The sequence below is a fragment of the Mustelus asterias genome, chromosome 10, assembly GCF_964213995.1.
Source record: "Mustelus asterias chromosome 10, sMusAst1.hap1.1, whole genome shotgun sequence".
Classification (NCBI taxonomy): domain Eukaryota; kingdom Metazoa; phylum Chordata; class Chondrichthyes; order Carcharhiniformes; family Triakidae; genus Mustelus; species Mustelus asterias.
In genome coordinates, this window is record NC_135810.1 from 91,696,904 (window position 1) to 91,714,929 (window position 18,026).

Here is an 18,026-nt window from a genome sequence, read left to right on the forward strand (position 1 = left end):
CCCACCCCAAACTTTAACCCTCCTCGCTGGGGTCCCTCACCCCTCTCTAACCAAAATAACCAGACTTACCTTAAAACCTAGTATTCATCTTCTCCCTTCCTGGAAACTGCCTGTAATCCCAGCATTGGCAGGTATGTGCTTCTGACAGTGCTGGGGCTACTCAGCTGCCAAGCCAATCCGCCTGCCAACACTAGGAATACCATAGAAGTCAGCAGCAAGAATCTCTTCAGTCGCATGACATACCATAATCTCCATGGATCATGGATCAAGATAGTGACAATCTGTTCAGTGTGGCCAAAGAAAACTCTCTGCTGGTGATTCACTTCCACTCCAAATTTCCAATTACTCAAAAACCTTCAGACAATTCATGTGCAGCAGTGCCAACACTATTGGCACAATCTTTTATCTCTTCGTGGCGCCAATGGAAGTGGTATCTGTCCACAATACATGGGAAAACTGTTCCAGGGAACCACATTACATTATAACCCTGATATCGCGTTCAAATGGAATAGCTGAATGTATGACCAGGGCAGTGAAATCAGTGACCATGAAATGTTTGGAAATCAGACAAGATGTTCAAATTGCATTATTGCTCTTTACGGAATACCATTAGACTCTGGATTATCATCACCTACTGAGACTCTGTTTGGTTGGCCAGTGAGAGCCACACTACCAAGTTATCATCTCACCAAGTTGTCTTTGAGCAGAGACCGGTTAGATCAGAAACAAGATAAAAGGAAAGATGCACATGATGTGCATGCAGGTGAAGAATTACCACCACTATACACTGGCAAGAAGGCAAGGCCTGCAAGAACAGACATGGATCCCAGCAAAGGTGTGCATGGTATCCAAAGGACCCCATTTATATGAACAACACCAAATGGTGTGCTACTGCAAAGGAACCAATTTCACCTCGTGGGACACCCTGCTAGCCGTGCACAAGGTGACCAAACAACATCACCTGTCCATAGCCATGCAAGACAAACAGATAATAAGCAACACATTGACAACTGATGACAATCCTCCCAAGCACAATCTTCAGGATGGACAGTTCAAGAACACACCCACATGCATTTGTCACAAAGTCTGGTTGAGTCAATTGATAACAAGTGGATTCAATTGTAGACAAGTCCTTGAAGAGAAATGTTCCATATGTCTTTGTTATAGTTGAATGTTTTAAGTAAATAGTGTTATAGAACATAGAACAGTACAGCACAGAACAGGCCCTTCGGCCCACGATGTTGTGCCGAGCTTTATCTGAAACCAAGATCAAGCTATCCCACTCCCTATCATCCTGGTCTGCTCCATGTGCCTATCCAATAACCGCTTAAATGTTCCTAGTGTCTGACTCCACTATCACTGCAGGCAGTCCATTCCACACCCCAATCACTCTCTGCGTAAAGAACCTACCTCTGATATCCTTCCTATATCTCCCACCATGAACCCTATAGTTATGCCCCCTTGTAATAGCTCCATCCACCCGAGGAAATAGTCTTTGAACGTTCACTCTATCTATCCCCTTCATCATTTTATAAACCTCTATTAAGTCTCCCCTCAGCCTTCTCCGCTCCAGAGAGAACAGCCCTAGTTCCCTCAACCTTTCCTCATAAGACCTACCCTCCAAACCAGGCAGCATCCTGGTAAATCTCCTCTGCACTCTTTCCAGCACTTCCACATCCTTCTTATAGTGAGGTGACCAGAACTGCACACGATATTCCAAATGTGGTCTCACCAAGGTCCTGTACAGTTGCAGCATAACCCCACGGCTCTTAAACTCCAACCCCCTGTTAATAAAAGCTAACACTATAGGCCTTTCTTCACAGCTCTATCCACTTGAGTGGCAACCTTTAGAGAGTTGTGGGTATGGACCCCAAGATCTCTCTGTTCCTCCACAGTCTTCAGAACCCTACCTTTGACCCTGTAATCCACATTTAAATTTGTCCTACCAAAATGAATCACCTCACATTTATCAGGGTTAAACTCCATTTGCCATTTTTCAGCCCAGCTTTGCATCCTATCTATGTCTCTTTGCAGCCTACAACAGCCGTCCACCTCATCCACTACTCCACCAATCTTGGTGTCATCAGCAAATTTACTGATCCACCCTTCAGCCCCCAAGTCATTAATAAAAATCACAAAGAGCAGAGGACCAAGCATTGATCCCTGCGGCACTCCGCTAGCAACCTGCCTCCAGTCCGAAAATTTTCCATCCACCACCACCCTGTCTTCGATCAGATAGCCAGTTACCTATCCAATCGGCCAACTTTCCCTCTATCCCACACCTCCTTACTTTCATCATAAGCCGACCATGGGGGACCTTATCAAAGGCCTTACTAAAATCCATGTATATGACATCAACTGCCCTACCTTCATCAACACACTTAGTTACCTCCTCAAAAGATTCTATCAAATTTGTGAGGCATGACTTGCCCTTCACGAATCCGTGCTGACTATCCCGGATTAATCCGCATCTTTCTAAATGGTCGTAAATCCCATCCCTAAGGACCTTTTCCATCAATTTACCAACCACCGAAGTAAGACTAACCGGTCTATAATTACCAGGGTCATTTCTATTCCCTTTCTTAAACAGAGGAACAACATTCGCCACTCTCCAGTCCTCTGGCACCATCCCCGTGGACAGTGAGGACCCAAAGATCAAAGCCAAAGGCTCTGCAATCTCATCCCTTGCCTCCCAAAGAATCCTAGGATATATTTCATCAGGCCCAGGGGACTTATCGACCTTCAGTTTATTCAAAACTGCCAGTACATCCTCCCTCCGAACTATATAGTTGTTATAGTTGTAAAATTTGTTATATTCCATAAGAGTTGCTTATTCTACAAGTATTAATATTATACCAAATGGGGTTCTTCTTTAAGGGAAGAGGGTTGTTGTGATAGTGTATCTGTTAGCATGTTAAATATAATCATTGAAACATATGTTTATGCTAATATGTATGTCATAACAGGACCTGATGTGATATCACGTGATTCAGTTCTCTTGCAGAATCAGTTAGCATGTGTAAACTGAAGCAACAAGCTTCCATTAAAGTTCTGTGTCCTCTCTGTCTGCCCTTCAGCATTGTTTATATTAATCTAGAAAGAAATAATGTAACTTCCACCGTCACAGAATCCATTCTTCAGCTAATTCAATTCACTCCACATGATGTCAAGAGAAAGTTGAGCACAATGGATACAGCAACACGCCTGCAGTAGCACTAAAGACTCGTGCTCCAGAATTAGCTGCCCCTCTCACAAAGTTGTCCCAGTATATCTTTGTGACACCTGTAACCAATTAAGTGCCCCAATCTGAAAGGAGAATGGCTACCCCACTGTAACAAAAACAAATGAAAACTTTAAAGCACAAATTAAAATGGCATTCCCAGAGTTGATGATGCACTTCAGCAATCTCCCCCCAGCCTCAGTGCTCACTGGTCATGGAAGGCCGCAAATGTATTGGTGGACATTGTGTGTTCCCTACCCAAGGTCAAGGTGGCAGAGAGGCAGGCAGCTCTTCCAATATAGCTACAATATGCAATTCATTTGACACAGTGGAAAATTCCCAAATAATTCCTGTCCATAGAAAGCAACACAAATCCATTTCTCAATTATCACCTGAGAAGTAAACTCTCAATCATCAGCAGATGACATTGATAGTGTTGGCAATGACTCCTGCCATTCTGGACATGACACCCTGGCAGCTGATACCCTAGCACGTGAAATGGGTGTCACCAACCAGGGTCTCATGTCCAGGATGGCAGGTGTCACTGCCAGGGTGGCAGGCAAGGTGATGCCAATCTCCTCTAAGGCTGAAAACAATCTCCAGTACAGGCTTACTATTCCAACATGAGAAGTTGAAGAAGACCTGTTCTTCAGAGCGGATTTAGATTTTTGCTACTGGGATACTATCTGTGAAGTTTAGTGAGAAATTAGCAACAAAGTTAAAAGAAAACAAATTATAACTAAGTAAATAAAGTAGAGGTGCAGAGCTAGATGAAGTGTTGCTGCTGCATGATGTGGGAGCTGGTGGACCCCATTTGGTTCTTAGTGACCACAGCTGTAGGTTGGCTATGGAAGGAACCTGGCTCAGAATTGGTGGGCTGGAGTTCAAGCTTCAAACATTGTGACACATCGATGGGGAGGAGAAGTTCTTGGAAGCAGTGTTTCAAGAGGCAATCATACTCTATAGATCAACTACATCAAATTCAATCAGTGGCCAGGGACAGGAGGGTGTGACTATGAGTGAGGCAGATATAGAGATCCAGGAGGTAGTGTTTAAGGAGCCTCAGCCCCTGAGCTTAGAAACATAGAAAAACTACAGCACAAACAGGCCCTTCGGCCCCACAAGTTGTGCCGAACATATCCCTACCTTCTAGGCCTACCTATAACCCTCCATCCCATTAAGTCCCATGTACTCATCCAGGAGTCTCTTAAAAGACCCTATTGAGTTTGCCTCCACGACCACTGATGGCAGCCGATTCCACTCGCCCACCACCCTCTGTGTGAAAAACTTCCCCCTAACATTTCCCCTGTACCTACCCCCCAGCACCTTAAACCTGTGTCCTCTCATAGCAGACATTTCCACCCTGGGAAAAAGCCTCTGAGAGTCCACCCGATCTATGCCTCTCAACATCTTATATACCTCTATTAGGTCTCCTCTCATCCTACGTCTCTCCAAGGAGAAAAGACCGAGCTCCCTCAGCCTATCCTCATAAGGCATGCCACTCAATCCAGGCAACATCCTTGTAAATCTCCTCTGCACCCTTTCAATCATTTCCACATCCTTCCTGTAATGAAGAACTGAGCACAGTACTCCAAGTGGGGTCTGACGAGGGTCTTATAAAGCTGCATCATTATCCCCGGACTCCTAAATTCAATCCCTCGATTGATAAAGGCCAGCACACCATATGCCTTCTTAACCACCTCCTCCACCTGCGGGACCGATTTTAGAGTCCTATAGACCCGGACCCCAAGGCCCTTCTGATCCTCTACAGTACTAAGAGTCTTTCCCTTTATATTGTACTCCTTCATCCCATTTGACCTGCCAAAATGGACCACTACACATTTATCTGGGTTGAAGTCCATCTGCCACTTCTCCGCCCAGTCTTGCATCCTATCTATGTCCCTCTGTAACTTCTGACATCCCTCCAGACTATCCACAACCCCACCAACCTTCGTGTTGTTGGCAAACTTACCAACCCATCCCTCCACTTCCTCATCCAGGTCATTTATGAAAATGACAAACAGCAAGGGTCCCAGAACAGATCCCTGGGGCACACCACTGGTGACCGACCTCCATTTAGAAAAAGACCCATCTATACACACTCTCTGTCTCCTTTGGGCAAGATGTGGAGATGCCGCTCCAGCTTGCAGCTCCGAAAGCTTGTGTGGCTTTTGCTACCAAATAAACCTGTTGGACTTTAACCTGGTGTTGTTAAACTTCTTACTGTCCTTTGGGCAAGCCAGTTCTGGATCCACAGGGAAGCAGCCCCTTGGATCCCATGCCCTCTCACTTTTTCTAGAAGCCTCGCATGGGGGACCTTATCGAACGCCTTGCTAAAATCCATATAAACCACATCTACCGCTTTCCCTTCGTCAATGCGTTTAGTCACATTTTCGAAGAACTCCACCAGGCTCGTAAGGCACGATCTGCCCTTGACAAAGCCATGCTGAGTATTCTTGAGCATACTAAACCTCTCTAAATGCTCATAAATCCTGTCCCTCAAGATCTTCTCCATCAGCTTACCAACCACTGAGGTTAGACTCACCGGTCGGTAATTTCCTGAGCTATCCCTATTCCCCTTCTTGAAAATAGGAATCACATCCGCAATCCTCCGGCACCTCTCCCGTCTCCATCGACGACGCAAAGATCATCGCCAGAGGCTCTGCAATCTCTCCCCTCGCCTCCCACAGTAACCTGGGGTACATCCCATCCGGACCCGGCGACTTATCTATCTTGATGCCATTCAAAGATTCCAGCACAACCTCTTTCTTAAAATCCACATACTCAATCTTTTCAGTCCACCGCAAGCCCGCAGTACATCCACCCAGGTCTTTTTCCTCTGTGAAAACCGAGGCAAAATACTCATTAAGCACCTCTGCCATTTCTACTGGTTCCGTACAGACTTTCCCGCCTTCACCTTTTATAGGCCCTATTCCTTCACATCTCATCCTTTTACTTTTCACATATTTATAGAATGCCTTAGGGTTCTCCTTACTCCTACCTGCCAAGGCCTTCTCGTGACCCCTTCTGGCTCTCCTAATTTCCTTCTTTAGTCCCTTCCTACAAGCCGTATACTCATCTAGATCCCTATCTTCGCCAAGCTCTCTGAAACTTTTGTACGCTTTTCTTTTCTTCGCGAGGTCCCGCACAGCTTTCGTGCACCACGGTTCCTTTAACCTACCAACACCTCCCTGTTTGCTCGGAACGTCGTCCTGTAGAACCCTAGACAGACATTCCTTGAAAAACTGCCACCTCTCTTCAGGACATTTCCCCGAGAATACCTCCTTCCAATTTACTCCTCTAATTTGCTGCCTTATGTCTTCATATTTCCCCTTACTCCATATAAACGCTTTCCTAGCTTGCCTCATCCTCTCTTTTTCCAATGCAAGCATAAAGGAGATAGAGTTATGATCACTATCCCCAAGATGCTCTCCCACTGAGAGATCTGACACCTGTCCAGGTTCATTGGTCAGTATCAGATCAAGTACAGCCTCTCCTCTTGTAGGCTTGTCCACATGCTGTGTCAGGAAACCCTCCTGAACACACCTAACAAACTCCTCCCCATCCAATCCCCTTACCCTAGGGATATTCCAATCTATGTTTGGGAAATTAAAGTCTCCCATCACAACAACTCTGCTATTACTGCATCTCTCCAGGATCTGTTTCCCTATCTGCTCCTCCACCTCCCTGTTACTATTGGGCGGCCTATAGAAAACTCCCAGTAAAGTGATCAACCCCTTCCCACTCCAAACATCCACCCACAGAGACTCTGTAGACAATCCCTCCACAGCATACACCTTCTCTACAGCTGTGACACTATCCCTGATCAACAGTGCCACTCCACCCCCTCTCTTGCCTCCCTCCCTGTCCTTCCTGAAGCATCTGAATCCTGACACCTGGAGTATCCAGTCCTGACCCTGAGACATCCAAGTCTCCGTAATGGCCACCACATCACACTTCCAGGCATCGATCCACGCTCTGAGCTCATCCTCTTTATTCGCTATACTCCTGGCATTAAAGTAAACACATCTCAATCCTTTGGTCTGAGCTCTCCCCTTCTCTATCCCCCGTCCATCCTCCCTCTTGCACTGTCTGTAACCCTTCTCTGTTTGCGAGCTAACTTCCTCGCTCCCAGTCTCCTCAACTCGATCCCCTCCCCTCAACCTATCTAGTTTAAACTCTCCCCAGTAGCCTTCGCCAACCTTCCCGCCAAGATATTGATCCCCCTGGGATTCAAGTGCCACCCATCTTTTGTGTACAGGTCACACCTGCCCCTAAAGAGGTCCCAATGGTCCAGGAACCTGAATCCCTGCTCCCTGCACCAGTCCCTCAGCCACACATTGATCCTCCACCTCACTCCATTCCTGCCCTCACCTTCCCGTGGCACAGGCAGCAATCCTGAGATTACTACCTTTGCTTTCCTCCTTCTCAGCTGTCTCACTAATTCCCTATACTCTCTTTTCATGATCCCTTCCCCCTTCCTACCCACTTGTTGAACATGTTTTAGATTCTTGCTCCTTGTGTGGACGAGACCAGGGGCTGTAGGGAGGATGAGCAACCTAACCATGGCACGGTGGTTCATGGAGCCATTCAAGATTGGGGAGAAAAGAGAAATGCAGTTGTAATTGGGGATAGTATAGTCAGGGTAATAGACACTGTTCTCTGTGTCTGGGGTCAATCAAGAGTCCCGAAAGCTGTGTTGCCTACCTGGTGCCCAGATTCAGGACATCTCATCTGGACTGCAGAGGAATTTGGAGCGGGAAGGGAAAGATCCTGTTGTTGTAGTCCACGCGGGAACCAAAAATATAGTTCGGGAAATGAAAGAGGTTCTGCTGAGGGAATATGAGCAGCTAGGGACTAAATTAAAAAGCAGAACCAAATAGGTAATAATCTCTAGATTACTACCTCAGCCAGGAGCTAATTGGCACAAGATCAATATGATTAAAGAGGTAAACATATGGCTCATGTATTAGGATACAGTGAAAACTATTGTTTCTTGCATGCTATAGAGACTTAACATACCATTCATAGAGTACATAGAGGACAAGGAAAGGAGAGAGTGCAGAATGTAGTGTTACAGTCACAGCTAGGGTGTAGAGAATGATTAGCTTAACATATGGTGGGTCCATTCAAAAGTCTGATGGCAGCAGGGAAGAAGCTGCTCTTGAGTCGGTTAAATCGGTTGGGAGAAGTGGGTTTGAATTCATGGGATATTGGCACCAGTACTAGAAGGAGAGAGCTGTTCCAATGGGACGGGCTCCCTGAATCATGCTGGGACCAGCGTCCTAGTGAATCCCATAACTAGGGTTGTAGACAGGGCTTTAAACTAAATAGTGGGGGGGGGAGGGTTCAACTGCATAGAAAATTATGAAAAAGTTAAAGGGATGGAGAGCTCAGGAGAGGCTATTGAAGTCTCCAGAACAAATAATAGGATCGAGAGTTTGAAAAGGGTTAGGAATCTAACTTCAGGCACAGCAGATAAGGGGACAACTATGAGAAGGGAGGCAGTCAATGCAGGACCTGGGGTGTTAATTTTCAATGCGCGCAGCATACAAAATAAGCTAAATGAGCTGGTAGCGCAGATTGAAATTGGCAGGTACGATGTTGTGGGCAACACAGCGATGCGGCTGCAAGGGGATCAGGGTTGGGAGCTAAATATCCAAGGATACACATCACATCGAAAAGACAGGCAGGTTGGCAGTGGGGGCTGGGTTGTCTTGTTAGTAAGAAATGAAATTAAATTGATAGTAAGAAGCGATATAGAGTCAGAAGATGTAGAATCTGTGTGGGTAGAGTTGAGGAGCCGCAAAGATCAAAAGACCCTGATGGGAGTTAAGTACAGGCCTCCAAGCAATAGTCAGGATGTGGGGCTCAAAATACACCAGGAGATAGAAAAGACGTGTTGGGACCACAACCTTTCACTTTATACATCAATGATCCAGATGAAGGGACTGAGGGCATTGTGGCTACATTTGCAGATGATACAAAGATAGCTGGAGGGACAGGTAGTATTGGAAAGGCAAGGAGGCTGCAGAAGGACTTGGACAGGTTAGGAGAGTGAGCAAAGAAATGGCAGATGGAATACAACATGGTAAAGTGTGAGGTTATGCACTTTGGTAGGAAGAAGGGAGGTATAGACTATTTTCTAAATGGAGAGAAAATTCAGAAATCAGAAGCACAAAGGGACTTGGGAGTCCTAGTTCAGGATTCTCTTAAAGTTAACTTGCAGGTTAAGTTGGTAGTTAGGAAGGCAAATGCAATTCTAGCATTCATTTCGAGAAGACTAGAATACTAAAGCAGTGGTGCATTTCTGAGGCTTTATAAGGTTCTGGTCAGACCAGAATATTGGGTTTTTGGAATATTGAGAAGAATTTTGGGCACCGTATCTAAGGGAGGAGGTGCTGGCCTTGGAGAGGCTCCAGAAGTGGTTCATGAGAATGAAAGGCTTGATGTACAAGGAGCGTTTGAGGACTCTGGGTCTGTACTCGATGAAGTTTAGAAGGATGAGGGAAGATCTCATTGAAACTTACAGAATACTGAAAGGCCTGGATAGAGTGAACGTGGAGAAGATGTTTCCAGTTTAAAGTTTATTTATTAGTATCACAAGTAGGCTTGCATTAACACTGCAATGAAGTTACTGTGAAAATCCTCTAGTCGCCACACTCCAGCACCTATTTGGGTACATTGAGGGAGAATTTAACATGACCAATGCACCTAATCTGCACATCTTTGGATTGTGGGAGGAAACCAGAGCATCCAGAGGAAACACATGCAGATTGAGGGAAAATGTGCAGACTCCGCACAGACAGCAACTCAAGCTGAGAATCAAACCTGGGTCCCTGCCGCTGTGAGGCAGCAGTGCTAACCACTGTGCTGCCCATAGGAGAGAGTAGGATCTGAGGGCACAGCCTTGGAATAAAGGGGTGACCCTTTAGAACTGAGATGAGAAAGAATTTCTTTAGCCAGAGGGTGATGAATCTATGGAATTCCTTGCCACAGAAGGTTGTGAAGGCCAAGTCTTTGAGTATATTTAAGACAGAGATAGATATGTTCTTGATTGGTAAGGGGATCAAAGGTTACAGGGAAAAAGTGGGAGAATGGGGTGGAGAAACATATCAGCCATGATCGAATGGCGGAGGAGACTTGATGAGCCAAATGGCCTAATTCTGCTCCTATATATTATTGTCTTATTCTCAAAAAATAAACAGTGAACCATGTCTTCAGAACAAAGTCATGATGTGGAGATGCCGGCGTTGGACTGGGGTAAACACAGTAAGAAGTTTAACAACACCAGGTTAAAGTCCAACAGGTTTATTTGGTAGCAAAAGCCACACAAGCTTTCGAAGCTCTAAGCCCCTTCTTCAGGTGAGAAGGGGCTTAGAGCTTCACCTGAAGAAGGGGCTTAGAGCTTCGAAAGCTTGTGTGGCTTTTGCTACCAAATAAACCTGTTGGACTTTAACCTGGTGTTGTTAAACTTCTTACTGTGTTCAGAACAAAGCACAAGCTTGTGTGAAAAACTACAGTTAGATAAATGCAAGTGCTTCAGATTCAATCAACCATGAAGGGAAATAAAAACAACCAAAACTATTGCCTGCTGTGAAATAATCTGGACCTGTCAACCAGGAGGCTATGAGAGCGAAATTGAATGTAAACAGAGCATTTCAAAGCCTTTGAACTTTTCAAGAAGGCTTAGCGACTAGAAAAAGTGTAGTGTTCAATGAATGGCGCTGAGGGAACAGCTGTGGTGAGAAGAGAATGTTTATGAGGCTTCAGAGCGTGAACTGGTTGTATCAGCAATGAACTGTTTGATCTGCTCTGGAGTTGTCAATCAGAGCAAAATAGCCAGACTGTACTTGTGGCTCATTCAGGCTACAAAAGGGAAACTCCTAGAGAAACTAACATCTCCAGTTAGTCAGAGGGCTTCAAAGGTGTCTGTGGAGAACTGGGGCATCTAAGAGAGAGCAAGGGCAATCATTTTTGTAGAATGGAGTGCTGCTGTGATTTTGATGGCTTCCAGGTGTAAATGGGGGCATGGATATTAAAGTGACCAGGTCACTTCAAAGGTTTCACAGTACACAGACAAGAGTGAAGATTTTTAACTGAAAGTTGCCTGAGATCACCATGCTAAGAGTGATCTCTACTTTTCCAGGGCTTGGAGGGGCAGCCCAGCCTTGAGACACCCTGTCCTGAGGATGAGTCTCGAGGTCAACCCCTTTTCCTCAGCCCGAGCCCACCCAACCCCGCAGGACCCTGGGGGACCTTCCCTCTGCAGCCTGGCAGCAGCAGAGGGGCACATAATTTACCTTCTTGCCCACCTTGGAGTTCAAGGTGCCAGGTCCTCATTTGTCAGGACTTACACTATTTGGCACCTGCTGGGAGGTCAGGAGCATAGCAGAAGGCTGGAGTAGCCAGCTCAAACCCGTTAATTATATTGAAATGCCATTTAAAGAGTATTCATCAGGTTCCTGCCCACTCTGGGTGGGAACCTGATCGGGGCCAACGTAGCAGGCAGGGAGACTTGCAACGGGTTTGACATCTTCACACATGATTCAATGGGCCAGCAGCAATCCTGGTTACTGATAGCGACAGTGGAGAATTGCTCACCACCATACAGTAATGTTTCCATTTCTCTTCTAAATGATAATTATGTCTTTCTTGTAAGAGACGACAGGCAGAACTTTCTGAGAAACTTCAATCTAAATAGACAGACACAAATGAGTGGATTTTTGGAAAATATTTGATGTGTCATGCATGGCCTACTGAGAAGTGATCTGTGGAATGAACTTATTAAATAGAATCCATAGAATCCCTACAGTGAAGGAGGAGGTCATTTGGCCCATCTAGTCAGCACTAACTCTCTGAAAGAGCATCTTACCCAGGCTCAGCCCCCACCCTATCCCCACAACCCCGTGCATTTACCATGGCTAACCACCTAACCGATACATATTTGGACACTAAGGGGCAATTTAGCCAATCCACATTTTTGGACTGTGGGAGGAAACTAGAGTACCCAGAGGAAACCCACACAGACACAGGGGGAACGTGCAAACTCCACATAGACAGTTACCAAGGAATCCTTGGCGCTGTGAGCCAGCAATGCTAACCACTGTGCCAACCCTACATGAGGCCACTAAATAGTGATGATCTATGAGCAATCAATAGCTGTGAGACCACATCCCCTCACATTCCATCACCCATCACCCAAAGCCCCTTGTACCTTGCAGGCCAATTCATGCCCCCAAACACCACCAAACGACCAATGGCACAACCTAACACTCTAACTGCTAATAAGCAGGTGAGAAGGCTGATTGATTCAATTCCAGATCATAGAGGTGAAAGTATAACTAATTTTTGTCATACCCCCTCCCTCCCACCCTGCCCCATATGAACTGGTAAAACTCAGCTGAAATAAAGTCAGAGAAAAAACAGAAGTCTTGCTCAACACAAAAGCTGTTGGAAGCTGCATTGTTCACTGTTAGACACATATGGAGTTTGCATGTCCATTTGTTAGGAACACCAACACTAAAATTAGCATAACACATTAGATTCAAATGGATTACAAGACTCTTTATTTAAATTAAGTAATAAACAGCTTAATAAAGTGGCAAAAACAGCAGAAATATATCAAAGCTCTCTTTATCATTGGACAATAATTCTGTAAAATCTTTTAACACCAAGGGGAGATTAAACACTTGAGAAAAGGGAGATCCAGCAGAACTTATTTTTGACATTTTTAAAATATGCCTTAAACCTTCCCACAAAATGTTCACATTTAGCTAGCAGACTGAATTCCTGTGTAGCCTTGAAAGTAGACATATTACATTTGATAAAACACATGGGTTTCTAATAATATTCTGAAACAGAACCAGGAAACGCATGACATGTCTTTTCTCACAATGATTCTTGAATAAACCAACTCTTCCCAACAACAATTGTCTCGATAATTTAGTCAAAATTATTTTATCACAATCCTCGTAGGATTCTGCTTTTCCTGTTGTCTGTTCAGGGAGTATCATTAAAAAAGACTGTACAGATGCTTTACTACTCTTGTATGTTGCATCTTTCTATTCTAAGTACACTAGCAGATCTAAGAATCTGCAGAAATTATGCAGATTAAATTACTGCATTTATAGGTGAGTGTATAGTCTGTAATCAAACAAGTTAAACACATAGGGCCAGATTTTGGTCATCAAGACAGATAGTTAAAATTGAAACATTTCCTGACCTTCGCTAGACCTGCCTCAGTAAAATGTGCCCTAATACGCACAATATTTGCTCCGGGAGCGGGGATGGGATGGAGTCGGGCCTGCCGACCTCAGGAGCAGGGCATTGGTGGTCACGGGCTGTGGGTGAGTGTTGAGGTGGGCTGGTTAGAAGGCTCGCCTCTGTTCTTTGGGACTTTGTCCCAGTTGTGTGAGAAAACCACAGGCCCTCTAGCCTTCATCTCTCACACCTTCATCCCCCACCCAACACCCACGGCCCCTTATATCTTCCATGCCAACTCATGCCACCCAACCACCGCCAAAGGCCGCTTGTCCATCTCATGCACCTCCAACCGCTCCCCATGGCCCCTCATACTGTCCATATTGCTTTTATTCATCTGGATTCACAGGCAAGCGTTATTATGCATACTTGACTGTAAATCAAGACTAATAAAAGTATTACCTCAGCAGACGGTTCTGGTTTGACAAGTGAATTTTTAACTTTGCTTGATTGACATCTTTATTTGGATATAATAGGTTGTTCTTTCTGTGATTATTGATATTATACAGCTCATGAGTTGGCATGGAAAGTGTAAGGGGCTATGGGGGTGTGTGATGGCATGAATTGGTACTGTGTTAGAGTGGAAGGGTCATGAATTACCTTTCAATGGTTCACAACTCCTCTGAGAGGTTGCGAATCATGAGTCATGGAGAAGCTGGTCAAACTCCATGAAAATTGCGGAGGGCTAGAAGATGCCAACCCTGCAATGGAGCCGGCCATTTCAGGAGTGCCCAACTGGCATCCTTATCCCACATTGGTGAAAAATGGGGGCACTGGGAATAGGAATCTTGGAATTATGTCCCGCCCACCATTTTTACATGGCTCCCGAATTGTTCTGACTCTGTGAAAATACTGGCCATAGTAACAAGCTTCTAAACTAAGAATGCTATGTTTGTTGCATCAATCTTATAGCAGTGTCAAAGAAAGAAAAAACAGACACAAAGAAAACAGAAAATCACAAATGTTTAACCATGATTAACTCTACAATAAAGAGATTCACATTAATCTTTGACCATTTAAATACATGCCTCCTGAAAATACCATAAGTGCAAACAGAAAGTGCTTACCATAGGCAGTTTGCTAACAGCTTCTAAGTGTGAAGCATTGTCCATTCGAAATCCCAGTTAAACACAGTTGTGTGTAATTCTTATCATTAATCTTTTGTATAGACTTTATCAGCCAATAGGCAAAAAAAGCACAAAAGTAAAGGGGAGGGTCTTAGAAAAAAAAAGAACCAGCCTCTAAAAAGGTTTAAATACACTTTGATTGAGAGGATTTTTAAAGTGTGTTCATTGGAGGTTGCTGAATAAAATGATATTCGATAGTGGAGATAATACGTGAATTCCATTTCTGATAACTTAAAAATAATGAAAAAGCCTGTTTAGGTAAACAAAAATATCTAACAGTTTTTAAACACTAACTGCCCTGAGGATTTTATTTGTCATTAACACTGTTTCGTTTCTTTTTTTGTGTTTGGCGTATATGCATTTATAAAAATATTCATTTGGCACAATTTGTAGCTAGCCACAATCATTAGGCATGAGAAATTACTATAATGAAATATATATTAAACACATCAACTTTTTTATTAAATAAATGTAAGTAAACCTGCACTAAACCCATATTGTTAATAGTATTTTACAATGTAAATAAATGAAACGTCAAACAAACAAATCTACTTACTGTGCTTTTGAACTATTTTGGGCACAAGGTTGCCATGCCCATTGAATTCTAGGAATAGGGATGCCATAGGCAATGCATGACAGAGTCTGTTTGCTGCCCAATGGGTAGAGATCAAAGTTCTGAGTGGACACTGCCTTTTCACATATATGTGGTTTGACTGCAAAAACAAATTAATTAGAAAACCAAAAGCCAAATAAAAAAAGATATGAAATCAAAATGACACAATTTGCTAAATTACACACTAAGGCGTTATTCACATGCTCAGACCCTAAGGGGAGAGAGTACCATCTTGGCAGTTTAATATATTCATGCTCTGTCCTGTTTGTCTCATCATAATTCTTTTTGTGAGAGAAATAGAACTTTTCACAGTTATCTGTGAAGATACATACTGCAATCTCAAGAAAAGAATGCTGCCCTACAAAAAGTCTTTGAACAATCCTCAGGAGAGATATTACAATATTAAAGCAAATGAATGGCTGTGTGAATAACAAGAAAGTGTTCTATGTCCCAATCAGTTCAGCATTGAGTTGCAAATCTTCTGCTCTTAATAAAGGTCGGAAGTCCTCTGCTCATGATTTTACAAGTTCTCTGCATGTATTAAACATGTTCATCTTCTGTATTTCTGATTTTAGCAATGTCTCAAGCTCCTTAAGGTCGTTAAGTTGCTGGATAAGGAAGCAAAGGTATGGGGTTCATACTTCTAGGCTGTGTTCAGGCTCCTGCCATGAATTGATTCAGTAATTGGATTCAGTACCCACTCCAGCAGCTGGACACTTGTTTTGTTTCAAAGCAGAATCCCACAGTTTTAGCAGTGTCACAGATAGCAAGGTCCTGTTGCTATGTTGCAGATGTCTTGTGTAGCAGGCTGCGTTCACATGTCTCTGCTGAACCTCAATATACTTTTACGGTTGACATTTCTGTTTTGTTTGACCTTCTTCCTCAAAGAATGGTGAACTTCACCATGGACCTTCTTTGCTCTCTCTGAGCAGGATTTTTTGTCTACATTGCTTCTCTTCCTGTACTTGTTGATAATGAAGTTCACAGACGACTTTGGTACTCCAGTCCTTCTGGATATTTCATGGGCAGACTTTTTACACAAGTGATAGTCAATAATGATAGCTTTTTGAAACTCTGAGAGTTGCTTCAGTTTTTCCATTCTGAGTAAAGCTGAGGCACCTAGGATAGCAAGAATGTGTTTTTTTATAGTGTCCACAGTTGTTCTAGAACATTCCCTAACATGGCTTTATGGCACTGGGTGATAACTAACACAGGGATTGTCCAAATACATTTTGTAAGGCAGTATATAGTATTACAATTAAAACATGCAATATTAAACTAAGATTTTAAAGTGCAAAATATTGCTTTTAATATATAATTGTGGGAAACTGGTCAGTCAGTGCTGGAATTTGCTAAAAGGTTTGCTAATATATGGAAAAATTGAGGAACTTTTCACTGCCCCAATCTCTCTAAGAACTCTGCTTATATTATGGTTTTGTTGTTATACTGGATTTTGCCTGGCCACATATTTAACCTTATACAGTGAAACCCATCAACAGCAATAATCTGTGGTTCTCACATGCAACTCCTTATTCACCTGCCCTCTTGTACAGTTGTAAGTAACTGCACCTCTGACATAAAAATACTCCACACACTATTAATTTTGCTTTCATCACCAAATGGGCAGTGTGACAAAATCACATTCCTCTGCTCATTCTTTCTCTTTGCTCTTCCGTTCCTCTTACTCTATCTTCCAGCATCAGAAGAGTTCCTGTAGCATTAGGAACTGAGTGCACTTAATAGCAGCCATTTTTGAAAGGATATATAACCACTACTATGTGCTGATTTGGATTGCCATTGTGCTCACTGGGAATAGTTTTAAAATCAGCGATAAGACTGCAAATACATGGTGACAATTACATGTCATGTGGTCACGACAAAGAGGTTTTTCAACAGTACAAGTAAATGGACATTTTGTAGCTCCCATGGTTTGTGGTCATTTTATTGGTAGGTATTTGTTGCTCACAGATGGTTGCTGTCATTGGTTTCACCGTATAAAGCCCAGTTATCAGTTTCACAGATGCTAATATTGATTTCCAAAGCCTAAATTTCCTTTTTTTTCCCATTTCTAAGTTTGGGTTGTATGTTATCTTAAACATCTAGCCATAGTATGTCCTACATTTTTACATGTAATTTTAACTTTAACTTTCTTGTGCTTAAACTCCTTATACTTTTCATCTGTTGATTATTAATGATTTGGTAAGTTTTGTGAGATTCCACTCTGCACACCAAACCACATCTAACGTAGGTGCAGATTGGAGAATCATGCCTCCTGTCCTTAGATCCCTGAATTTAGAGTAGCTGATCTTATTCACCAGAGAATCAGGAGCATTACAAATCAAGTGAGGAGGTCAGCACAACTATTTCTCTGATGTGCTGTCTCATTCAATGAGACATACGCCGGAATTTTACCACACCTGCCCACCACGGGATTCAGAGGGAAGGTCCGTTGACCTCAGGCGGGATTTTATGGTTTCGGGATGAGTGAGTTTGTAAAATCCCGCCCATAGTGTCATGACTGGATTCTTACAAAACTTATTCTAATAAACTAAATATTATTATTTCACACACAAACTATCAGCAGAAACAAAAGGAGCATCTTCACAATTTACATATTTGGAATTTTAAAAATGCTTTGAAATATTTCCTCTGGAAATGGTGCATGAGTGGAAATTAGGTAAAGATTGCAATGAGCCCACCTCAGCAGCAAGGAAACAGTGGCTATTAGAGGAGTCATGACACCATAGAATCATACTCTGAAAATCATTGCCCCTTAAGAAGACCCCTGGAAATGGAGTCAGTC

At 43.4% G+C, this 18,026-nt stretch overlaps 1 protein-coding gene across 2 annotated transcripts in view; it reads right to left on the reverse strand.

Moving 5' to 3' along the window:
• Positions 1–18,026, reverse strand: part of flt1 (fms related receptor tyrosine kinase 1) — a 211,922-nt gene that overhangs the window by 117,086 nt on the left and 76,810 nt on the right. For both annotated transcript variants that reach the window (XM_078222195.1, XM_078222196.1), the window contains exon 10: positions 15,167–15,323. In XM_078222195.1, the coding sequence (XP_078078321.1) occupies positions 15,167–15,323 (157 nt within the window). The remainder of the gene's footprint in view (positions 1–15,166; positions 15,324–18,026) is intronic.